The sequence below is a fragment of the Protopterus annectens genome, chromosome 6.part0 (assembly GCF_019279795.1).
Source record: "Protopterus annectens isolate FY-2018-M chromosome 6.part0, PAN1.0, whole genome shotgun sequence".
Lineage (NCBI taxonomy): Eukaryota > Metazoa > Chordata > Ceratodontiformes > Protopteridae > Protopterus > Protopterus annectens.
The window spans coordinates 635,867,032-635,893,604 of record NC_056737.1 but is presented as its reverse complement, the minus strand read 5'-3'; the positions used below and the strand labels follow the sequence as shown (position 1 = coordinate 635,893,604).

The 26,573-nt window shown below is 39.6% G+C and overlaps 1 protein-coding gene across 3 annotated transcripts in view; it reads right to left on the bottom strand.

The window, feature by feature from the left end:
• Positions 1–26,573, bottom strand: part of FRMD6 (FERM domain containing 6) — a 429,650-nt gene that overhangs the window by 193,323 nt on the left and 209,754 nt on the right. For all 3 annotated transcript variants that reach the window (XM_044074323.1, XM_044074321.1, XM_044074322.1), the window contains exons 2-3: positions 5,953–6,216; positions 2,682–2,772 (exon numbers count right to left, since the gene is read on the bottom strand). In XM_044074323.1, the coding sequence (XP_043930258.1) occupies positions 2,682–2,772; positions 5,953–6,051 (190 nt within the window). In that variant the 5' untranslated portion in view covers positions 6,052–6,216. The remainder of the gene's footprint in view (positions 1–2,681; positions 2,773–5,952; positions 6,217–26,573) is intronic.

The following is a 26,573-nucleotide window of genomic DNA, read 5'->3' as shown; positions in this document are numbered from 1 at the left end:
GGTAGAGCAGTGATCCAAATGGACTGAGTTCTGTCCAGGCACGGACAAATATAAATGACAGTAGACAAATAAGTTAGCAAGAAGTATTATGAATGCAAACAAAATGTAGTGTGAATACAGCAATTAACTAATAACAGTAATAACAATAAAGTACACAGTACAGGGATAATAGGAGGGGATGGTTAGAGTAAGGAGGGAATAAAAAGAAGTGAGTAAAACAGTGAAGGGATAAAGCATAAAATGTAAAAGATAGCAAAAGTAAGGTACGGGCATGCAGGAATTAACTATATACAGTCTGGAAGTGATGCCATATAACACTGTAGGGAAATAATGTGAGGAGACAAAGGTACCTGGCTGTTAAGGACAGAGTGGGGGATTACTGTGATATCTTCAGAGGGGAAGCATTTGCAAATTACCTCGGACTTGAGACTGAGGACAAAATGATGGGTACTATGTGAGGTCTTTAAAATGAGCAGGGAGGGATTTGCAGAGTTGAGATTGGAGGTAATTGCGTAATAATGGATTATTTAACTTTATTTGCACACATTCACACACACATAGAGAACTAAGTAACCCATAAGTATGATGTCAAGTAAATGTTTCTGCCCCACAATTGGTTAATATTTTATTAATTAATACTAGCTTCCTAGGTAGTCAGGGGTCTTTATTTGGATTTGGGACTACAGACTGATCACTATTTTTTTTGGTGCTCTACCCTGCCGCTGGGTTTCACCCATCTCCCTACACACCTCATCCATTCTCTTGAGAACCATCACAGATCCTACGAGATAATCATAGACATATGCCTTCACTAGGCAGGTTTCCAGACTTCCTGGGAATTTGGACTTACAACAGAAATCCTAGAGCTGGAGAGAGAGAATACCCTATGTACAGCCATGAACTGGGTGCTGAGAGCCATAACTCAGAGGCAATGACAAGTCCTGATCCATACCAGAAAGAGCAAAGTGCAGTGGCATCAGTACAATTTAGGATCATAGAATCATAGGAGGTTACTAGGCCAACAACTCTACAGCCTTTTTAAACCTAGCCATTCATGCCCCAATTTTCCCAAACATCTGTCACTTTTCTTACAGAACTGCTGAGCTGCAAAGCTCCTGGTCTGCACTACAGGTTGTACATGCATTGGTTTTCCCCACACCATCCCCCAAGATAAAAGAGCTTACTGCTGGCTGCATTGTCCTATTCCATCAACAGGCCCTACCTGCAGACCACTCCTGTACTCGATTTGCAGATGGCAATCTCAGATATCCTGCTTCTGTGCCATTGGGCAGGCTAAATGCAGATTGAACTTACCTACATACAGTACTGAGAGTGTGTTACCATATGATGCCTCTATTACTAGCACACATTTGTTTTTAAGTACTCACGGTAGAAGATCTAACTCTTCTTTTTCAATGGTATATGTCATCAGATATGGATGGTGCTCATGACATTTAAATAAGGAGGTCCTTCTCAATTATTCAAGGGGTAGTTGTTTGAATGGTATTTCAAATTAAAACAGATGTTCAAAACAGCATTTGAACAATTTGAAAAACAGATGTCTGATGTAGCTTAAAAAAGTGACCAGCAAACCCCCAATGCTGAGGGCTTATGTACACCCATAGCACCATATTTTATTATAACAAGGTCTGACATCAGTGTACCTAGGAAGAAGATGACGTCTTGCACTGTAATGGGCTTAATCAGAGAATGTGAAATTCAGTTTAGTGTGCAAATAAGGGTTCACATATTTTGATGGCATGCAGTGGTTCAGATTCCCTGTATAAGATCATATAAGTTGCAAAACATGCTCACTGGTGAGTAAAGCAGCCAAAAAATAGCTGTAATCCTAAGGTAAAAACTTCCTAAAGTAGGGAAAATTCTCTTTTCAGACAATGCAGAAAATGATAGGAGACAGCCGTTTTGAAGTAAAACATCCTTTCCTCTTTACTTATATTGATCTCTAGAGACAGACTGCCTCATGTCCATCTATCTCTCTCTCTCCCACCTAACAGCAATATGAATTATTCTCTAACACCTTCACATAAGACAGTCCTATAACTGCTTAGAGAGAGAAAAAAGGTGAGGAGTCATATGACTTAACCTGTATCCTGTAATATACCATGATATTTGTATTTTCAGCAGTGTTTTCAGTATTCCAGTCTGATCCCATCACTTCTGACTGTTTAACCCATATATGCTGCAGCTGCCTCCTCAATGTGGGTTGGATAAAGCACTTCAGCTGTTTCCACTAATACTGTCCTGCTTGGGCCATCAGATTATGGGTGTGGGTGCTACTTGACCTCTGAATCCATCCAAATCTGACTGAAGCATACATCTTCAAGGAACAGTGTAAATAAAGGTTTGTAGCTACAATCACATGGGTGTCAGTTAAACAACAGTAACAACATTACAACACTGCAAAAGATGCTCGGTCCCAAAACTTCCCATTATCCTGTTTAACTGAACCCTCCAGTTAACTTTCACCATGTATGTGTTAAAACACCTGAGGCCAAAGATCTGGGTCACATAAGCAACAATGCAAATAAAATACTTTCCTGTAGTATACTGTTATTTGACTGTGTACTTTTACTAAAGCTCTCTGACTGCAGTCACTCTTTTTTTAATGGCATTCATTTTGCTTTCAGCTTGCAATAAGTAATTAGAATTTCAGAACTTACTTTGCATCACACTGAGCCCAAAGAGGTGACAGTCTTTCAGCCTGATGAGGTCACAGATCCGAACAAACAGTTCTTGGCACAAAGCTTTAACCTGAATAAAGACACAGGATATGAGACATCAAGAATAGTTTTAGGCCTCTTTGCAATCCAAGACCAATATTCTCCTAACTTTATAAAAAAGTTTTGTCACTTTAGTTCATACTGACTTGCCAAAAAGCAAAATACATAACTGTTTCCCTCATATTCACCTATCTTATACTCATTCCATGAAAACACAGCAGAAAACATTTGTATGGAAAAATATCAGAAGTACAGCCAAAAGCCAAAACCATTTATCTGAAGTTTGATTTAAAGAACAAGTTACACAGCAAAAATGCTCATGGCAAAAGATATACATTCATTGCCTCTCTTTCAATCAATGCAAATGACCCCTCAAAAAGAGGAATATGTCATAGAGAAGCCCCATGTATTTTCTACTCAAAACATAAATATACAGCAGAGATGAAACACATCATTCTGAATTAATGTGATGAGCTTCCCTTGCTAAATTCACCATATAAGAAAAGAGACTCCAGATATTAAAAATCCTTAAATACTGCTACAATGTTAAAATAATGTGACAGTTGAAGCCATGTGTGTCTTCATGGCAATGAAGGCATGTTTTGCCCAAGATCCTTTTGTTTTTACCTGCTCTGGGAGACGCCTTTTTTGTTTTACAAAATGTTTCTGGCCAGCTGTTACAAATTTAACAACAAAATCTCTGACTGATAAAATAAAGATAACTTATAATACTGAATGCCATTAATTTTGCTGCATACTAGTTACATTTCCTTATACAATACTACCATCATTTTTTGATCAGTGATGCAAAATATCATCCATGCCTGTTTAATGGCAATGGATAACAGTTTTCAGTACCTCTGCAATATGAAACACAACATGTTTGTAATACTGCTTAAGGCACCGCTAAATCTAGCTCAAGATTAAACATTGGTTTAATAGATCTTTTTGGTCTGATCTTTCTTCCCCACACATCTATAAATGGAGAATCATTTTAATGATTCAGTGATGTTATATCCACATTCAGGGCCTATACAGGCCATTTAAGAGTTTGCTTGAGTAATGACCCAGCTGCAAAACTTATTCTTTTAAATGAGGAATGCAACACTTCCTTAATCTCTTCAGACCTTTAGCACATCTTACATATAAGAAAAATAAATTACATAGCTTTCCTGCTCGGTGATGGAAAAATGAACTTTTCAGTGAAGAGTTACCAGTAACTTCTCTAACAGTTAAGTTGTTATTTCTAGAACAGGCATTCTGTTTGATGAATTTAATGCCCACACTAGCAGCAATAACTTCATCATGTAGGCATGTTTGAATTGTAATTAAATCCCCCCTTAGCAGTTTATACCATGTAGGATAAAAAGAAATATATTCAAGTCTTCTACTGTATGGCATCTGTCTGAGCCCTTCTACTTGCCTGTTAAGTTTTCTGGATATACTCAAGTGCCTTCAAACGACAAATTCTAAGCACACAAAAAGGAACCACAGTGTTTAATTATTGGATGGATACTAGAAGTGTATAGCTTAATCAATGCTTCTTTTTCCCCTACCGGTAAAGCAATTTAGTTTAATTTTGCATATGTTCTGTGATTTTACCTCCACGGGTTTTGAACTGTTCATTTTAAACTGCATGCAATTTTACAGTTTAAAGTTCTTGATTCCAGACTCATTTTATTTCTGACTCTGGCTGCATGTGTAACATGGAGCCTTTGCAGGTCAATACTGCTTTTTCAAAGGAAGTGCCCACTATTTTCAATCAATAAATACTACCTAAACTGTTACTCACTTTTAGCTGCCTGTTGGCACAGAGAGAATGTCCTGACGACCCTGGATCAAGGAGTTACTCAGCCATCTGACGGAGCTGTTAAGGACAATGGGCATGTCCATCTTTCTGAGGAAGGGGCATGCTGGGGTGGGGTTTTCATTTTGCCCTGGTGGAAGCAGAGGTTGAGAGTGAGTGCTGGGCTTGGTTTGTAAGACAGTTGAGGAGGCATAGCTGTTCTGATGCCAAGGCAGACATGTCTTCACTGACCACTCCTCAATATCTGTCCAATCTACTGTAAACATCAGCATCCTGGGAGGCTAGAGCTTCAGAAAAAGGTCACCAGTGCTGCGGTTAACATATGTGATCTTGCCAGTTCTGCTCTGCTTCATACCTCTGTCTTGGACTGTTACTTCTGGTCTTTGCAATGGAGTTATACCAGTGGCCACCTGGCTTTCTCTAGCCCCCTTCCCTCTTGTAAAGCAGTATCAGGAAGGAGGCTGACTCTAAGGAAGAGAGCTGAGCTGCCAATGGTTTGGTTGAGGATCACAGGGGGAGTCAAATAGGGGTAAACCGTTATTTATTTAACAACTGAATTAATTAAACAGCTTTAAAGAAAAAAATCTACAGTCTTGTTTTGCATGTCCAAGACAGTTAAATCAGTGTTTCTTATCACGTTGCATTTAATGTAGGAATGTTTCTAATTTTCCATTTCACATATGTTTTTTCTCACTATTTTATTACTGGTCAAAGTTATAATAGTAACTGTTAAATCAGCAGCAGCATGTTTTCTTTCTTCTAGCAAGAAAAGTTAACAGTTCCAAATGTTGAACACTTGATGGAAATAAATTACAAAAAAAAATGGTTTGACAGACTCATTTGCAACAGATTTCTTTTAATTCTTAATGGCCAAATGGTAGTGTCATCAGCCTGAGAACAAAATTTATAGCAGTTCCTCTGCAGAGTCCTGCTAGTAGTTTAACAAGCCAGTTTATCCGACATAAACTATAGTCTTACTGGTAAATAAGGCTACATAAATGTGTACATGCATTGTGATATATAAAATAGTCAATGGCTAGATGTTTTCATATATTAATCACATAAGACTGTAGTGCAGAGTCCAAAGTGAGAATCTTCGGCTTCTAGAAACATATATAAGAGCATATATGACTGCCTGTTGGTGCTTCCACTATAAACCTAGTTGTATGTCATACATAGAAACACTTTCCCATTAATAAACAAGAACTTTTTTTGTTACTTTTACGTATCATGAGCTATATCCTTGTGTTATTAAGGTTACACTATTCTAAAATATTGCTTTTCAACATTCATATATTTATTACACATGCATAATTCACTTCATGAAAAAGCTAATTATGTGCCCATTTTATCATGCTGACTAGGAGGAACAGAAACAAAATGAAAGCAGCAGAAAAAACTCACATTGACTATGATGTTAAGAGTCTCATCATTAGGAAGGAAAACACAAACACTGCGACGGTCCTGCATCACTTTGTTGTTCTGAAAATTCAGTTTGTTCATTTTGTTGTGAAATCCAACTTGGTGCTGCTTGTCTGTGCTCTGAGATCTCGTAGCCGGCTATGGCTTGGAGCACTCTGCTACAGGGAACCACATCAGCGAACAGGGCTTCATGGCAGATTCAGAAGAAAGGGGACCCTTCCACATATGTTGCAACAATTATCACAGCTGGAAAAGAGAGAAAACACAACTGACCCATTTGGTAGCCTACAGATTTCTAGTCACATTCCATAAATGAGGCGTGCAGGCAAGAAAATATCCTCCTAGATTTAGATTTTGTTTGCCAGCTGAAGAACCAAAAACAAAAAAAAGTTCTGTGTCATAAATTTGTAATAATGGCAAAAGATGATTGCATTGTTTCTGTTATATTTACTTTTCTGTCAAATGACTTTAACTGCATACACATTTCACCAACATGAAACACATGAAGAAATGTAATGTAAACTGTTCAATTAATTGCATTTCCTCCCCAACACTGTAACAACTGCATTTGCTGGTTATAGACCCATAATCTGTCAGTGCTACCCACTACCAGCTCCATACAAGAATTAAGATGACACAAGTCTCAGGCAAATTTGCCTTTCTAGATAAACTGTGGTAAGATATTATTTTAAAAACAAATGTGTACTGATTAAACACAGAAATACAATATAGAAATATATAACAAAACCATACTTCCTTTCAAAAGACTGAAAAAGTGCATATGAGGACTCTGACTTTATAAACCTATAAGAAGGAAATATGACTCTGAAATCTAGTTAAATAAGGGGGCATTTTGTCTTGCAAAACAATGTGACGACTGAATTAGAAATTTTGAGATTAAATTATGAAAACGTTCTTCTTTTAATTTACAAACAAAAGGAAAATAAGGCAAGTACTTGCTTTTAGCGAAAATAAATATTTACTTTTTTTTCAAAGTAGTGGTGACCTGAGAGTAAATTAAAAAAACACTATTTACTCCTTGTGGGTGAGGTTAGTCCCACTCAGCTAGTGACCTCCTTTGGGGGAAGGAAGACATCTTTGGTATTTATACTATTGGGGGAAATTTAGCAGGGCATCAGAGAACTTCACATACTCCTTTCAATAGTGCCTTGGGATCTTTTACATCAATCTCAGCTGTCAACAACTCAAGGAGACAGGACCACAGTAACATCTCATCCAAAGGATAAGACATTCAGTACAGCCCCCCTCAAACACTGCACTACAACGTCAGCAATCTGATTACCTGGAGTGGGAACAGAACCCACAGCCTTTTTGCTTCAAAGGCGAGTATACTACCTATTGCTCAACTGACACTGAGAACCACATCTTACAGACTCGATACATTAACTTCTGATATCCACTTTGTGCATATGAAGTGTTGAAATGTTCCCTATTTTTTGTTAAAACCCACTTAAACACTCTGCTGTGCTATCTCAGACTACAACTTTATAAACAATATAAGTAAGCTCTAAGGGGTGCTATCATGCAAATTAGTTGTGACATTACTTTGATTCCAAAGATCTGTGTACATCTTTCTAACAACTTAATTTAGTTATTTGTTAGCTTCGTAAATCACTTTTATTTTATAACTTATAATTCAGAGGTATATAAGAATGTAAAAGGATTTAAAAAAAGTTATTTTTATTTGTGCTTGAGATTATCCATTTAGAAGATACAGGACTGTTTAACAATCAGCACAAAGTAGTTCACTTGCCTGCTTCCACTGAAAGTCGGGCACCACTTAAATCTTTGCATACTTTGCTGATGGCTATTTCAAGGAGATAAATCCCTTTATCCCATTATTAAGTAAAGGGAGCAGACTCTCCTGAATGGGGGTGTAGGGGCTTTGCTTCTTACAGATTTTTTTTGTAATGTTGATGACAGCAGTTTTTACTTTTTAAGAGTTGTACTAATTTACTATTCAGGTGTCTGCTTTTGGCAATGCCATGTTTACACAACTTCTTCTTCTTCTTCTTCTTCTTCTTCTCTTTTTTTTTTTTTCCCGGGTTAGACAGCGGATCACCTTGTCCGCACATTGAATGGCAGTGAGTTTTTTTGCCGTGTCGAGTTGCCCGCCATGTTTACACAACTAACTTTCACAATTCTAATATACAATCTCATTTCATGCTTCCCACATTTATACTATGAACTAGGGGAGGCCTTTCGTTAAGCTAGAATTATGCATATGCTAAAAAACAGACCCAAAAATATAAGCCATTTCATGGCTGCAGACTGGCATAGGGCTTGATTCTGTAAAGTTAGGCTAAGCAGCATGGCAGTTCTGCTGAAATGGTGTTACTATTGTGACTTGCAAATATTGTGAATGCCATGAATGTATATGACACCGATCTGCTCTAACATGGTGTGAGTAATGTACAGGGAACTTGCCACAGATGATCTGCTCTGCATACATATAAGCAGAAACATGCACAGTGCTAAGGTCAAGAATTATGCTGTTGCAATAATAAGGAATTCCAAAACAAGCAATGCAGATTAATCCTTTTATGTATGCAAGATGTTTTACAGTGAAGAGTAGTGTACAGAGGGGTAGTGAATGGAATGGGGCAGTAGGTGCACTTAGTGCAGACACTTATCCACAATGTAGTGAATAGGCAGTGTACTACCTCCAAAAATATAAACATCCATAACCCTACAAATAGTCACTGTAGTACCCCCAAAACATAAGTACCCATAGCCTGACAGACAGGGTACTACCTCCAAAAATATAAACATCCATAACCCTACAAACACTTACTGTAGTACCCCCAAACGATAAGTATCCATAACCTGACAGGTTACTACATCCAAAAATATAAACGTCTATAACCCTACAAATAGTCACTGTAGTACCCCACAAAAGATAAGTATAAATAACATCGCAGACACAGTAGTACCCAAACGATAAGCATCCATAACCTGAAAAAATAGGCACTGCAGTACCCCCAGAAAGATAGGCATCCATAACCATAATTCTCAAATTCTAAACACAAGAAATTCGGGGGGGGGTGCGCAAAAATAAGGGCAGATTTTTAAATATTGTTCTTAGAAGCTTAGAAAGTTGCTAGAATAACAGGGTTTGTGTTAAAATGCATTTTCTCAAGTTTGAAACTCAAATGTATGTAATTATTTAGTGATTTAATTCCTCAGATATTCCCAGTGATTTGCCAGCAAACCACAAATTTTATGAGGAACAGACCAAAATTTTGAGGCAAAAATCTGGACAGCTGAGAGGTATGTCCATAACATGACTGTGTAGTACCTCCAACAGACAAGTAACCATAACCTGACAAACACATAGTGTAATATTCCCCAAATGACATATGCATATCTTAGAGAACAGTCTAGTAGTCCAAAAAGATAAGAATACATATTGTCACTGACAATGTAGTATAAGTATCCATACCTTGACAAACAAACAGTACTGTAACCCACAATGAGATATCATACTAACAATGTTCATGTGCAAACCATACAGCGGTATAACACAGCGAATAACAGGATACATGTGCTTGCTGTATGAACAGACAGCACATATGAAGTGGTAGACAAAGGGTGCATGTGTGAGACTGTGTGTGTGTGTGTGTGTGTGTGTGTGTGTGTGTGTGTGTGTGTGTGTGTGTGTGTGTGTGTGTGTGTGCTCTTAGCTGTTTGTGGTTTGTGTTATGCATACTTTGGGAATATACAGCAGTACAGCAATGGCACAATCTCAAGAGTTTGTGAAGAGCAGTTTGGTCGACAAACTTTTATAGTCAATTACATGGCTACTCTTAACTATTTCTGAATATACTCTTCTGTTTGCATACTGGAGACACATTCCATGCACATATGAAGAATGCAGATAAAACAGCAGAAGAGAACAAATATGAAAGCAATGGCTGCATCCAACACAGTAATCAGAGGCAGTTATGAACCATAAAGGCAGCATATGTCAAAAACACACATATCTAAGCACAGTATCCCACTCACATACAGCACAGGCATCTAACGCCAATTAACACAGGCATGCTGCTGGGTTTGAGACACTATTTGGCTTGCATAGGTGTGCATTTTCTATTGTTAGTAGTTGTCCATATAGAACATACTCTTCTGTGTTTGCTGACATCAGCACTGGTTGTGGGTAGGAATATGAGATATATGTGAATTATCTTCATGAATGGGGTATGATACATGACACATGCACAGCATTTTTATAAGAACCAGTTCTATGATAATTACAGAAGGCATTCACTGCACCATAACAAAGCTAGATGGAAAAAATTTCCTAAGACAACTTTCAGCGAACCTCGGATGTAACTTTTTGCAGGAAGGCAAGCTCCCCCTACCCCCCAAAGTTATGTATACGCACTCCAAGATTCCACAGCAGTGGTGAAAAAGAAAACTTTACTGCTGCTGAAAATTGTTTCTTCAATATTTCCTCATTCTATCAGCATTCAAATTAATGGTACTCTTACATGCCTCCTGCCACCTTTGGGGTTGGAAGGCTGGAATAATCTCTGTTAAAATGGGTATGCGGGGAAGGAGGAACATATCAACATCAGACTTGAGTGCAGTAGTATCAATATCAGATTGAATGTAGTAGTAAGGAAGTGGAATACATTTTTTTTCCAGAATGGCCCTAGGTTACAAAATGTCCAAGAAACACAACTGAAGGCAGTGACAGAAGTTTACTGAGGGAAGACTAGTTTCTCTGTAAGTCAAGAAACTAAATATTGTGTTCCAGACCTGTTACAATGAAAGTGCACCCCCTCCCCAAATTACATTAACTCTGGAGTTGAATAGGTGAGTAAGGAGGATCCAAACCAAAACTAAAAGGAATCACTGCTCCAACGTAAACCAAAAACACTAAAAAAGAAGAACAGTTCGGAGAAAGCACAAATCCAATCACAAATCCTTGATCCACACAGGGCACTTTAATAAAACTGACTCTTCAGTCCACCATAACAAAAAGAGAATAAAATGACTTTGCAGTCCACTAACGCGATTCCGCAGACACTGCGTTTTCATTTAAACAACTTCATCAGATGGAGACAAAGGCATACCTACACATACCACTACTTATATTCTCTTTCAAATCATTAGAACAATTAATTAATTAAAATGAAAAAACAAACACTTACACATTTAAAGGGCTAGAACATAATAAGCATTCAGCACATACATTAAATACATCGTGATACTTAATTCTCCCACTACAATCCTACTACTTTCATAATTTAATATAAAACTTAATAAAAAACAATAAAAATAAGAATGCAATAATTAAAACAATCTAAACTTGTAAAGGTCATAATAGCAGCATCGTCAGTTTAAAACATACTAGGTCCACTAAAACCTACTTGTTGTGCATTTCCTCATATAATATAATATTAAAAAATGATTTTAAAATAATTTTAAATAAATCCATAAGCACACAGATAGCAGTTGAAGAAGGTCACATAAAGAGAAAACATTTTCTAAAAAGGAAAAAACATTTTTATAGCTTGGCATTTCTGAACTTAAGAACAGGTGCCAATGAAATGGCATAATTTAAACCTGGAGGTTTATTCGCCTCAAGTGAAAGCTGCCACAGTAACTCTTTATATTCAATTGAGGTTTCCCATGGGCCACCCCTTACATCTTTTTCCACCACTTCCAACGCAAAGAAGATAAATTTAGCTTCCTGACAAGTTAATTTATGACGGTATAAAGCATTGTTAGTACATTTTGTTTTCATCTTGTAATAATGTTCATATATTCTATTTCTTAGCTTTATTTCCGATTTCCCTATATAAAATGCATCACAATGGTCACACAAACCTATATACACAATCCCAGAGGTATGACAGTTAGCAAAATATTTACTCTGAATTAATCTATCCCTACTCTCTATAAAGATAGTTTGCTTAGTACAAATATAGGGGCATTGGGAACACCTTCCACATTTGAAGGTTCCCAATTTACTTTCCATAACTTTTTTCATGCCGTGTTTACCCTCTAAGATAGTCTTTAAACTTTTGCCCCTTCTATATGTACATTTCAAAGGTTCTTCAAAAATACATTTCAGGTCTGAAATCTGTCCAAACCTATACCATTCATCCTCCAGAATCTTCTTTATTCTAGGTGCACTACCATTATAATCCACTACAAAGTTACCTGCACCTTCATAATTATGCTTTCTAGGTTTTATCTCATTCAAAACAAGTTTTGAACCTAAGATGGGTTTAAATTTGTCATATCTTGCTTCCCTGACTTCTTTCTCTATGGTCACAATAAGATTTTTAGGGTAGCCTCGATCAATAAACATATTGTACAAAATCTTACACTCTTCATCAAAGTCACTCTCTCTTGATGTCATACGGCTACCCCTCACATATTGCCCCTTAATTATGCCTTTTTTCTGATAATGAGGGTGGGCACTGTTAAAAGCCAAGTATGAATTAGAGAATGTTTCCTTTCTAAAAATCTTTGAATAAAAACTACCCTCTCCTTTGCCTATAGTAATATCCAAATAATTTAAGAAGTTTTTATCCTCTTTATAAGTAAATTTTAAAAAATCAGTAGAGTCTGAGATATACTTAAAAAATTCCAAGAATTCATCCTCCATACCTACCCATAAAAAACACATATCATCCAAGAAACGCTTATAAAACTTCCAGTTATGGGCACATTTTGAATTAATAATATATTTATCCTCCCAGGCTGTTAAAATAATATTAACATATGTGGGAGCACATCTTGCCCCATCCCTACACCCTGAATTTGTTTAAAAAATTCTCCTTCATAATGGATAAAGTTATTATTCAACACTAAATCCATAAAAACTAAAATAAGATAAAAATCATTATTATTAAATTTACCATATTTTCACAAGGCTTCCTCAAACCACATCAACCCATCATAATGTGGTATAGATGAGAATAGATCCACTATATCAATAGTAATGAAGATAATATTTTCATCATAAAAATCTTGTGTTATGTTTCGCAATAAATCCCAAGATAGTTATGGTGGACTGAAGAGTCAATTTTATTAAAGTACCCTGTGTGGATCAAGGATTTGTGATTGGATTTGTGCTTTCTCCAAACTGTTCTTCTTTTTAGTGTTTTTGAGTAAGGAGGATACTAGACAAGGGTGGACTGAGGATTCTGGCTCCAACTACGACGGGTACAGAGTTAAGCTGTGGAATGACATCACTGCTAGCATGTGTTGGGTATACATTGGGGTATCCAGTCTTTGGAACATTAGGGAGCTGGCACATTAATCTTCACAGCATGCATAGTGAAATTACGTGCTTTACTGAGTCACAAATGATTGTTAATGCATACATCTATATCTCCTTATATAAACTGTACATCTATATATCTATATATCTATATCCATATATAGATATATATATTTATATATATATATATATATATATATATATTTATGTATATGTGCCTGGAGGTGTACTTATTGCCTGATGTGCTGAATGGAACTGAGATTTTCATATATACATACATACACATATACATATATATATATATATATGTATGGGTCCCCTTCAGTCAATCGAACGTTTACAGGTTCGAACCACAGATGGCCAAGACCATATGTTCGAACTTATAAAAGTCCGATCTGACTGAATGGAGATCTCCATACAGAGCGGAAAGGGAAGATCTCCCATTTCTGCAATGTAGTGTGATCTTGGAGTTGGTATATTTAAGTAAGGGGGGTGTGGGGGTATGTTTAATGTTATGATTTTGTGTTTTTTATGGTTTTACTTCAGTTTTCGAACTTTTACAAGTTCAAACTTATGGTCTCGGCCATATGTGGTTCGAACTTGTAGCAGTTCGATCGACTGTAGACCCCTATAGATATATATATATATATATATATATATATATATATATATATATATATATATATACACACACACACACACACACACACACACACACACACACACACACACACACACACACACATATATATATATTTTTTTTAATGGACTCCATCTGCAGTTAAGGTAATGATGGAAAATAATCAAAATGCTTCATTCCACACCATATGCTTATGCACTTCACCTGCATCCATCTGAATGACAAGCCATATGGAATTCCTAGTCTTATCAGATCTATGGCATTATTTAATTTTAAAGTTAACACTTGCAGTTTCTGTTATAGAAAAAGAATGTATATAAACTACAACAACCCATAAAAACTGTTAATTTTCTTTCTCTCAATTTCTCCATCTCATAAGTTGGCAAATGTATTTTGAAGCCTTGCAAAATAAAGCAACTCTTATTATGACATTATCAGTCAACCTCATTTGCTGAATTTACACACAGTTCAAGAGGCACATTGCACTGCTGTGCATTTAGTTTCACTATTTCATTTTGGTTTGCAATCTCACTGTTTTCCAGCAGACCACCCATTATGTGTACACCCCAGGGAAAGGGTTAGGGTTAAGTGCAAAAACCCCTCCATAGCAATCAATATGATGTGTGTCCTCAGATGCCTTAAGTTCCATGTCAGCTACAACCTGGTCAGAGTGAATCCAAGGGAGTTCAGGAAGGGTAGACAAACCCAACAAAGGATAAAGGCACCCGGATGTGCTGATAGTAGGCTGCATGGAAAGAAAAAAAAAGAGTTTAAAACATATGTGGGTGATACAGCTAATGTGAATCTGAACCGAAAATACTATGTTCAATTACAGTCAAAGAAAAGCCTGCCAGAAACAAGACTATCATTGACTTCATCAATGTAACAAAGTATGGAAGTTAAGAGTGGTCATTTTCAATCCTAAATAAGTTTTACTGTCTACAGTACAACTGCTGGTGCATATTGACTCTTGGTGAGTCATTGACCAAAAGTACAACAGCTACAAAATATTACAACCGCAAGATAACCCACTACTAAACTGGCAGAAAAGTGAGTCACATAAACAATGGCTTGTTGATGGAATGTCCCAGCATTACCCATCATGAAAATCTTTAGTGACCCACATACCTTCTATGAGTGAGTTTTCAGTTGCTACTCCCCACAGACAGCTATGCAGGAGTACTTAGTTTATAAAAACTGGTCACACTGAAAGGTGACTTAGTGTGCAGTTTCACAAAAAAATGAGGGTTCTGAAAGTACAGTTTTGTATCTACCATAAATGTAGATGTCCGATAGGTATGCATCTGCAGTCATCACATATGGGTTGTCCTGCCTCAGGCAGCCGGATTCCAAAGTCTGGGTCCGGCCTTCCCTGCCTGGGGTATAAAAGCGTCAGTCGCCATCTTCCTCAGTTTTTCTTGCCCCAGATGCCAGGTGCCCTCTAAGGAAGGCTAAATTTGGAGAAATGCAATAAATTCCAAACATGCACAAAAATATATATATACATATATAAAAACAAATATACCATAATAGATAACCCCAGCTAGCTATGAGAGGGGAATGTACCCAAGAAATACCACAGAGGGGAAGGAGGGTAAACCTGACTGCAGATGCATACCTATCGGACATCTACATTTATGGTAGGTACAAAACTGTACTATGTCCTTCAAGGCTGCATCTGCAGTCATCACATATGGGTAGAATACCATAGCCAATCTGGGGGTGGAGGATCTATGTAAAGAATGGTGTAGCTAAAATGCCCTGCAGGACTGCCGTAGCAAAGCCTGCTCTGGATCTGGAATATAAAGGTAAGTTGTAATGCTTGGAAAATGTATGCACGGAGCTCCATGTAGCAGCTTCTAAAATGTCCTTGGTAGCCACCCCTCTTAAGAAGGCTGTGGAGGTGGCTGTGGCTCTGGTCGAATGAGGTCTGATGTTAGCTGGCACAGTTTTTCCATGAAAGGAGTAACAGAAATGAATGCAATTCCCTATCCATTTTGAAATTGTCTGTTTTGAAATTGCTCTTCCTTGTGCACCAGCAGCATATGCTACAAACAACTGGTCAGTTTTTCTGTAATTTTTAGTTCTGTCCAAGTAGTAGCGCAACTGCCTGTGTATGTCCAGGGTGTGCAGAAGCTTTTCCCCTTTGTTTTGTGGATTTGGAAAGAAGGTAGGCAGGTGAATAGCTTGGTTTAATGAGACCCTAGATACCACCTTTGGCATAAATGAAGGACTGGTTCTCAATGAGACTCTGTCTTGATGAAAAATAAGAAAATGCTGTACTGCCATGAGGGCCTGTAACTCAGATACTCTTCTTGCTGAGGTTATGGCCAGAAGGAAGGCAGTCTTCCAAGAGAGGAACTGTAGTTCTGCAGATGCTGCTGGTTCAAAGGGAGGCAGTGTTAGTTTTTCCAACACGAAGTTAAGGTCCCAAGTAGGCACTGGTGGTTTCCTTGGAGGATTGATGTTTTTAATTCCTCTTAGAAACTGTCTTAGCAGAGGATAAGAGAAGACAGGTGGATCAGTATTGTACTCTGCTGAAATTGCTGAAGCATGAATTTTAATGGAAGAATAAGACAGGCCATTGTGGAGCATTTCTGCCAAATATTCCAGGATATGTGCCATGTTCATAACTGTTGCATCTAGGCCCTTTGAGGTGCTCCAGGTGTGAAATCTTTTCCATTTTGCTGAGTATGCCTTTCTTGTGGAAGGCAGCTTCCATGATGATATCCTTCACTCTCTTGGATAGCTTATCATGGTGATGGGTCAAGGTATTTTCCAGGCAGCTAGTTGTAATGTTTTCAGGTTGGAATGCAGAGTTTTGTAATTGTGCTGTGTCAGGAGAAGTGGCCATTGTGGCAGAAGCCATGGTTTTGTCTGTGACATGCTCTTTAGCAATGGGTACCAGTGCTGTCTTGGCCAGTCCGGAGCTATCAGAATCACTCTTGGCTGCTCTGCCCTGATCTTCAGTAAGACCTTGGTCATTAATGGAAGAGGTGGGAATGCATACACTGTTAGAGTTCTCCAGCTGAAAGAGAGAGCATCCACTTTCCATGCTTGTGGGTGGTATGTCCTTGAGCAGAATTTCTCCAGCTGATGATTGTGTGGGGAGGCAAAGAGGTCTATGTCCGGTCTCCCCCATGATTGTGTTATCTGATGGAAGATGTCTGGGTGCACCATCCATTCGTGTGCATCCATGATGCGCCTGCTTAAGCTGTCCGCCAGTGTATTGTCCTTTCCTGGTACAAACTGGGATTGCAGCTGTATATTGAGAGTCAAGGAAAGTTCTCATAGATTCATTGCCAGTCTGCAAAGAGGGTAGGAATGGGTGCCTCCTTGCTTGTTTATGTACCACATAACTGTAGTGTTGTCTGTCCTTATTAGCAGGTGGCCTTGATGTAGAAATAACTTGAAGGCCTCAATTGCATGTATCACTGCCAGCATTTCCTTTTGGTTTATGTGCATGCGTAGCTCTTTTTGTGACCATAGTCCTTGAATGCATCTTCCTTCCATGTGCTCCCCATCCGTGGTCTGAGCGTCCGTTGTAATGGTTTGGCTGGCTATTGGTTTGCTGAAGGGTAAACCCTGTTTGACTGGCTTGCTTGAGCCCACCACAGAAATTCCTTTGAAGGCATGGGATGAGTGGTATCAAAGTTTCAAGCTGTGACTGTGCTGAGTCCATAAACTCCTTAGGTACCATTGGAGTTTCCTCATGTAGCCTTGCTTGAGGAATCAGAAGAATGCAAGAAGCCATGTAACCCAGGGCCTGCAGGATTTTCTTGCAGTCAGCTGAGTTTGTCTTGACAGGTTTGTGAAGTAATCCGGTAGTTGGTTTTGTTTTTCTTCTGTGAGGAAAGCCATTTGGGTGGTTGTGTCTAGATCCAGAAAAGTTATTCTTTGGGATGGTACAAGTCTTGACTTGTGAATGTTGACTGTATATCCCAAGGCCTGAAGAAGATAGATGGCATAATTCAAGTGTTTTACCAAAATTTGTTGGCTGTCCGCTTGTATAAGGCAGTCGTCCAGATATATTTGCATCCCTGAAGTCTGCAGTGTGCAATTACTGATGCCAGGCATTTTGTGAATACTCTGGGTGCAGTAGATAAGCCAAAGGGCAATGCTGAGAATTGATAATGCTCTGAACCTGCAAGAAATCTGAGGTGTCTTCTGCAGCTTTGTCTGATAGGGACATGCAGGTATGCCTCCTTGAGGTCCAGAGTTACCAGCCAAGACCCCTTGCCCAGCATGGGAAGGAGTTGCTGTAGAGTCAGCATTTTGAATTTTGGCACAATGAGATAAGTATTTAGTGACAAGACGAGAATAGGCCTCCATTGCTTTTCTTTTCTTGGAACAAGGAAGAGTCGGGAATAAAATCCTTGGCCTTGTTCTGCGAGAGGAACCTTTTCTATTGCTTTCATTTTCATTAAGTTGGAGATTTGTTTCAAAGCCTCTGCCCTTTGATTTGGTGGCAGGTCTGGCATGCCTTTTCTTTTCGGTAATGTGTGGAAATGGAACCTGTATCCTTTGTCTATTATTTGTAGTGTCCATTTGTCCCTTGTAATAATCAAGAAAAAGTCACTGGAAGAGTCCTGTTACGTATCCAAAGGATTTTAATAAAATAGTATAGTAAAAACCACACAAATATCAAACAAGTTAGCGCTTTCGGGTGTTAACCCTTCATGGGTTCATGATTACCAGAAATAGTCATTCCAATGTCCTCCGTTACTCATTGCTTTGGCTTCAGGGCCATAGTAAATGTGAGATTGAACAAGAGGGGAGGGGACATTAAACAATATACTGAGTTAGTTGAATCTAGGAAGATCATAGAGTTCACTGCACACAGGAACCCAGGTTTAAATGATGTAGTACCTATTAAGCCCACCTTAAGAAATAGGCGGGTCTTTTATTAACTTTTGATTGGTTGTATTTTGTTTAAATAGTGCTTTGTAACATTTGTTCATTGTCTGATGAAGGGTTAACACCCGAAAGCGCTAACTTGTTTGATATTTGTGTGGTTTTTACTATACTATTTTATTAAAATCCTTTGGATACGTAACAGGACTCTTCCAGTGACTTTTTCTTGACTTTTGTGGATTCTACTGTGTCATCTAGTTGAGACATCAGCATCAAGCATTTGTTTTTGGATTTCCCTTGTAATAATGTGCCAATTTTCTGAAAATAAGGAAAGCTTTCCGCCCAAAGGTGCTTTCAATTGAGCCCTGGTCGGCGGTGTCAAAGTAAAGTCATTGAGTCTGTCCTTGTGCAGCAGTTGTAGGCCATGCACTACCTCTCTGGTTGGGAGGCTGCCACTGACGTCCTCTGTAGGAGCCTCTAGTTTGCCCTCTACCTCTGGCACGCCTGTTCTTGCCTCTCTGAAATCTGTCTGTGTCTGGAAAGGACCAGTTCTTGGAAGGCCAATTTCTGCTGAATCTTGGTGGTTGGACTTGCATAAAATCTTTGACTGTTTGTACAGATTTTGCCTTTTCTTCAAATTTCTTTAAGACCTCCTGAGCAGTGGAGCCAAATAACATTTGCTTTTCCAGTGGAGCATCCAGAAGCTTTGCTATAACATGGTCTGGCAGAGATTGCTCCTTCAGCCAAGCATGCCTACGTATGACTGCACCTGTCATAGCTGACCTACATGAAGCTTCCAATGCATCATAACCACACTGCAAGAAATGGTTGCTAACCTGTTGAGAGTTATGTACCAGATCCTGAAGTGATTTGCGATCTAGGGGTTCAGGTGAAGACAGCTTTTTATGCAATTCATCTAACAAATATTCTTGGTACTGTATCATATGAAATTGACAGTTTAAAGCCCTCATAGAAAGGGTAGCAGAAGTATACAATTTTTTACCCCATCGCTCTAAAGCCCTGGACTCCCTTCAGAGGAGTGGATTTTTGTAGTGACAGCTGCAACCCCTTTAGGGCCCTGGGAAATAGTTTCTGGATCAGCAGAGTGGGCCTTGTAAAGGAAAAGATGTGATTCGGGACCCTGTAGTACCTATCGGGTTTGGCAGGAGCCGGAGGGAGAGTGTCAGGGGTTGTGCTAGATTCAGAGTACACATCATCAATGACATTCAAAACAGGGGGAATAGCCAAAGGTCTATGCTGAGGCAAATGCAAGAAGGTCCTTAATCTCTTCCTGGAATCAGAGAATTCCTGGCCCTGCCATTGGAAATGCTCCCTCATAGTGTGCAGAGTTTCCCCAAAAGACAGTTCTTCAGGAAGGGAGGCCGAAGGGATAGATTCCTCTGCATCTGAATCCTCATAGGCCGAAAAAGCCTCCTCCTGGTAGTCCGAGAGAGCAGACCCATCAGAGGCCTCATCAGAGGAAAGGGGATCAGAGGGCTCAACCCTGGGCCTTTTTTCTGTAGTAGGTTGAGAGCCCCTGTCAGGATGAGGCTGAGAGCCCCTAATTAATGAAATAAGGTCCTCTACAAGACTAAGGATCTGAGAACCTGTAGTGGGTCCCTGAGGGATAACCCTGGGAGGCATAGATTTTGAGAGTTTAGCAGCTTTAGCCCTAGAAAATGCCTTAATAGACATGGATGCAGGAGGCCTGGCTGCACCACGTGCTGGTGTAGTTTTGTCTAAGGGAATGGTGTCGGACGGTTCCTGGACACCAGATTCCAATGGAGATTCAACAACCGATACAGTAGTGGCCTCCGGGGCCGAGGTTGTCGGTTGCTGGTTTAGGTGGACGGTAGTACCAAGGACTCGGTTTCAGCCGAGACCGAGACACTCGCGGTAGGCCTGGCCGTGGTTTCAGCGAAACCGCCGGACCGCGTGTCGGTCCTTGTCCTTCCGTTTCTTTATTAAATGTGAAGTCGGAGTCTCTGACGGCATTTTGTAAGCAAAACTAGCTCCAAAAAATTCCTCTGCAAACTCCGACCAACGTCTTAGAGTGCGTCGGTTGAAGGAAGCACAGGCGGAACAGGCCGAGACGTCGTGGTTTGGGCCTAGGCAAGGTAAGCAGTAAGAGTGGAAATCCTTATGAGGTATTTGTTTCCCACAAGTTAAGCAATTATTAATTTCATCTGACATCGGCTGAGGCAAGAAAGAGTCTAGCTTTTGAAGTCTTTGGTTTAGCTGAATTACAGGAGCTGGCCGACCGGCACTTGCGAACTGCTTCCGCTTCGGGCACCACGCAGCAAGAAAGACTGAGGAAGATGGCGTCGGCTGACACTTTTATACCCCAGGCGCTCTGACATCGGGGAAGGGGCGACATCAGCGCCGCCCGGACCCAGACTTTGGAATCCGGCCGACCGAAGGGCTGCCTGAGGCAGGACAACCCATATGTGATGACTGCAGATGCATCCTTGAAGGACATCTTCATAACATTGTCCAGTGACACCCAAAAATTCCAGAAGAGGAAGATGGAACTGAAAACTACAAATTTAAAAGAAGAACATTTATAGAAAGAGGAACAACACCCCAAAAATATATATGGCATGTTATGCAAAACAAGAAGGCAACAAAAAAGCTAAAAACCTCCTACTCAGGATATAGCCACAGGTATTGAACAATGGCAATGCATCATGAGATAATGGAATGTGGGCAAACACTAAGAAACTAACCAAATGCTATGCAAAAAAAGAGATTTTCAGACATGACTAGGCATTTGCAAACATCTGGACTATATAGTGTCCAACAGTAATAAAAAAGGCAGCTTTCCCTAATTAATCTATACTGTATGGGAAGTACACGGCAGTACAAACCTACCGTTAACAGTTTGGGAAACAATATTTTTATACAACAAAAGCGATGTTCCACATACATGAGAAAATCAAAGTCATTTTCTATTTCAGTATGGGGCAATAAAACTATCCACATGGCTTACCAAACAGTTTTTATCATAAAGATAAAGAGCATTACTCTGGGATATTTGATTATATCATTTAGTTCTGCAGTGATAAGCATTTCCCATAGCTCTCAATTGTTCCATTTTGCAGAATGTCCCTGATTTTGACTCATATATTTAACTTGTCCCTCATACATTTGATTTTCTGGAAAATCACTAAGGATTACAGTCAGTGAATAAGGCCAAACATTATCGTTTTGTGCATACTATTGTTCATAAAACGTATGTTGATGCGTACTTTTGGGCCGTTCCCTCCATCATTTTTTTGTTTTTTGCTACTGATTCTTGAATATAGAAGTTGAGAGCTATGATGTGGTACTACTAACACAATTATCCCACTAGACTGGAGCAGAATACCCACAAAGTGACATATAATTATGACTTAATAATTATGTAGTTGGGGGATCTACATTTAGTTGAATGCAGTGTACTCGCAGAAATACTGGTTGAGTCAATGGATGGGTTTCTTGGCTTCAAGCAATCACACAAGATAATCAATGGCATCTGTGTACTAACACATGGCACAACAAGCTATTTTAATGAGCACTTTTGAGGTCTGTAGTTTCAAGAAATTTAAGAAATGCAAATTTTCCATTAGGATACCTATTATCATCCTTTAGAGGTTATAGTCTAGTCTGGTAATAACCTTATTTGAAAGGAATCGAAATTTTGACAGATCCATCTATGAAGTGCATAAACTTGCTGCATAAGCAGAACATTCTATTTTTCCCTCATACTGAGCTGTTACAGGTTATAATGTCTTACATGAAAGCACACAGGTACCAGTAATGCAAGTCTTATAAAAGTACAGTTGTGTACACTTACCATAAATGTAGATGTTTGAGTGTATTCACTGTTGCAATCATTACATTTGGGTAATCTGTTGGCAGGTTGCCCTCAGTCGGCCTGATTAACAAAGTCTTGGGTCCTGCGTCAGTTGCTGTCCCTGGTTCCATGACGTCAGGTCGTCAGGGGTATAAAACATGCAGCCGATGCCATTACATCAGTTTTTCTTGCTCCAGATGTCAGGTGCCCCCCAAATGGGGAGCAAATAAAATTAAAAACACAAAAAATATACCTCCAATCCGAAAAGCAAATACACCAAAAGGGTTTATAAGCATAGTGAAAGAAGGAATAAGTATAGTCAGTGAAAAATAGGGGGCTGGAGGGAGGGTGACCAGGACTGCAACAGTGAATACACTTGAACATCTACATTTATGGTAAGTGTACACAACTGTACTATTTCTTCGTGTTTCACTGTTGCAGTCATCACTTTTGGGTATATTCACAAAGCTATGGTAGGGTGGAGGAAATTATATAGCATTAGGACGAGCTATAAGGCCCTGAAGGATAGCAGTGGCAAAGTCAGCTCTTGATTTAGAGAAGAAAGGTAAATGGTAATGTTTGGTGAATGTATGAACTGAGCTCCAGGTAACAGCTTCTAGAATGTCCCTGGTAGGAACACCTCTGAGAAAGGCTGTAGAAGTAGATGCAGCCCTGGTGGAATGAGATCTGATCCCCTGGGGGATAGTTTTACCATGGTGCATATAGCAGAAATGAATACAATGGCTTATCCATTTGGAAATAGTCTGCTCTGAAACAGCCTTTCCCTTTGCCCCTGCAGCAAATGCCACCAGTAGTTGTTCAGACTTTCTTTGAGATTTTGTCCTGTTTAAGTAAAATCTAAGTTGTCTGTGTACATCCAATGAATGCAGAATCCACTCCCTCTTGTTCTGTGGATTGGGAAAGAAAGTTGGCAAATGAATGGTCTGATTAAGAGCCTCACTGGATACCACCTTATGCATGAAGGATGGATTGGTCCTGAGAGACACCCTGTCCGCATGAAAAATGATGAAAGGCTCCCACTGCCATAAGAGCCTGTAATTAGGAAATCCTTCTAGCTGAAGTGACTGCTAAAAGAAAAGCTGTTTTCCAGGAGAGAAATTTTAAGTCTGCAATAGCAGCTGGCTCGAAAGGAGTTAGAGTAAGTTTTTCCAATACAAAACTGAGGTCCCATGCAGGGGTTGGAGATCTCCTGGGTGGTCTTAGGTTTTTGGCCCCTCTGAGATACTGCTTTAGCAGAGGATGAGAGAAGAGGGGAGGTTCAGTGTTGTAATGGGATTAAATAGCTGAGGCATGGATTTTTATGGAAGAAAAGGACAGGCCCCTGTGAAGCATCTCAGTAAGTATTGTAAAATCTGAGGAATATTGGGCACTGCTGTGCTTATCCCTTGTGATTGATTCCAGGCACAGAATCTTTTCCATTTGTCACATAAGGTTTTCTAATACTAGGCCTTCTTGCCTCCAAAATGACATCCATCACAGGTTTGCTGAGGGATGCTAAGGGTGAATTTAGGTGATTAGCCATGCTGCAAGATTCATAGTTTGGAGCTGAGTGTGCAGAATTTGGTTGTTCTGCTGAGACAGTAAGTAAGGTGTTTGAGGCAGGTGCCACGGTGGAAGGTGTGACACATTGCGCAGGAGTGGGTACCAGTGTTGGCAAGGCCAGTTTAGAGCAATCAAAATCATTTTTGGTTTGTCCTGCTTGACATTTAGTAGAACTTTGGAGAGCAGAGGCAGAGGGGGAAAGGCATAGACTGATAGGTTTTTCCAGCTGAATGATAGAGCATCCACTTTCCAGGCTTTTTTGTGATGAGTTTTTGTGCAGAATTTGTCCAACTGATAGTTCTGGGGTGAGGCAAAAAGATCTATGTCTGGACTCCCCATTTGCATGTCAACATGTTGAAAATCCATGGTTCTAGTTTCCATTCGTGTGGATCCATGAGATTTCTGCTTAGTTTGTCTGCCAGAGTATTCAGCTTTCCTGGTAGGAATTGAGTTTGTAGTTGTACTTGACAGGTCAAGGCCGTGTTCCACAATGCCATGGCTAGTTTCCAAAGGGGGTAGGAGTGTGTACCCCCTGCTTGTTTATGTACCACATAACTGTGGTGTTGTCTGTCTTTATCATTAATTGTCCAGGAAGAAGGTAGTCCTTGAAGGCTGTCAGTGAATTCTGTACAGCTAGCATTTCTTTTTGATTGATGTGAAGGTGCATTTGATTTGGGCTCCATTTGCCCTGAATGCACTTTCCTGCCAGATGAGCCCCCCAAGCATAGTCTGATGCATCTGTAGTTAGGGATTGTGCGGCAGGGGGTGGAGTAAATGGCAGTCCCTTGTTTTGGTGGCAGGCCTCTGCCCACCATAGGAACTCTAGTTGCAGGCAAGGTATGATAGGAATCATTGTTTCCAGGCTGTGACAATGTTGACTCCATAAACATTTTAAATACCACTGAAGTTTCCTCATATGCAGTCTTGCATATGGAATTAGAAGAATGCAGGAGGCCATGAACCCCAAGGCCTGCAAAATTTGTCTTGCTAATAGCATGGTTTTTGTGGCCACCTGTTTGAAGTAAGTTACCAAATGAATTTGCTTTTCTGGCATACGGTAAGCCATTTGGGCAGTTGTATTCAAGCTTGCACCCAGGAATGTAATTTTTTGACAGGGTACCAGTTGTGATTTCTTTTCGTTTATAGTGTACCCTAGACATGTTAGAACCCTTTTTACAAATGCCAGATGCTTTAGAAGAATGTCCCTGTTTTCTGCCTGAATTAGACAATCGTCCAGGTATGGATATATTTGAATATTTCTTTGCCTGCAAAATGCAGTTACTGGAGCCAGGCACTTTGTGAAGACCCTGGGCACAGTAGATAAGCCAAAGGGAAGTGCAGATAAATGGTAATGCAAGTAGCCTGCTTTGAAGTGGAGGTATATTCTGCAAGATGCCATGATTGGGATATGCAGGTAAGCCTTTTTTAAGTCTAGAGTTACCAACCAGACATCTTTGCCTAGCATAGGAAGTAACTGTTGAAGAGTCAGCATCTTGTATTTTGGAATGTCCAGAAATGTGTTTAGAGTAGATAAGTCCAGAATTGAATGCCATGATTTGTCTTTTCTGGGTACCAGGAAAAGTCTTGAATAGAAACCTTGTCCCTTTTCCTCTTCTGGTACTGGTTGAATAGCCCCCATGTTCATGAGGGACAGTACTTGTTTCTGGGCCTCTGCCCACTGATTTGGGGGCAGGTCTGGCCATCCGTTTGGGATTGGCAACGTGTGGAAATGAAATCTGTATCCCTGGGATACTATATTTAAAACCCATTTGTCCTGGGTTATAAGTTGCCAGTTTCTTGCATGAAGTGCCAGTTTTCCCCCCAAAGGGGCAGCTAAAAGGTAAGTGCTTGGTAAGTGTAAAGGGAAGTCATTGAGACTGCTTACCATAGGGAGGTGTCTTGTTGTTTCCAGATTTGGAGGTGGAGGCACCCCATTGTTTTGTTCTAAAAGTCCCTTGTGACTGAAACCTGGAGCCTTTGGAATGTCTGGGTTTGACTTGAGTGGCTCTCGAAGGATCTGGAAAGGACCTGTTCTTAGTAGGCCAGTGCCTACTAAATCTTGGAGGTTGCACTTGTAAGAAATCTTTCACAGTTTGCATAGATTTAGCTTTATCTTCCATCTTTTTTAAAACTTCTTCAGCCTTATTACCAAAGAGATGGTCCTGTTGTAAAGGAGCATCCAACAATTTTGCTTTAACATGATCAGGCAAAGTTTGCTCTTTGAGCTAAGTGTGTCTTCTTAGCACAGACCCAGTTACAGCAGCCCTGCAAGAGGCCTCCAAAGAATCAAAACCACATTGCAAAGTATGTTTTCCAACTTGTTCAGCTGAATGCAATAGATCCTGTAATCTTTATTTTCCAGACAGTCGAAAATTAACATAATTTTCTGTTTAAGCAGTCCTATGATATGCTGTTGATATTTAAGCATATGAAATTGACAGTTTAAAGCC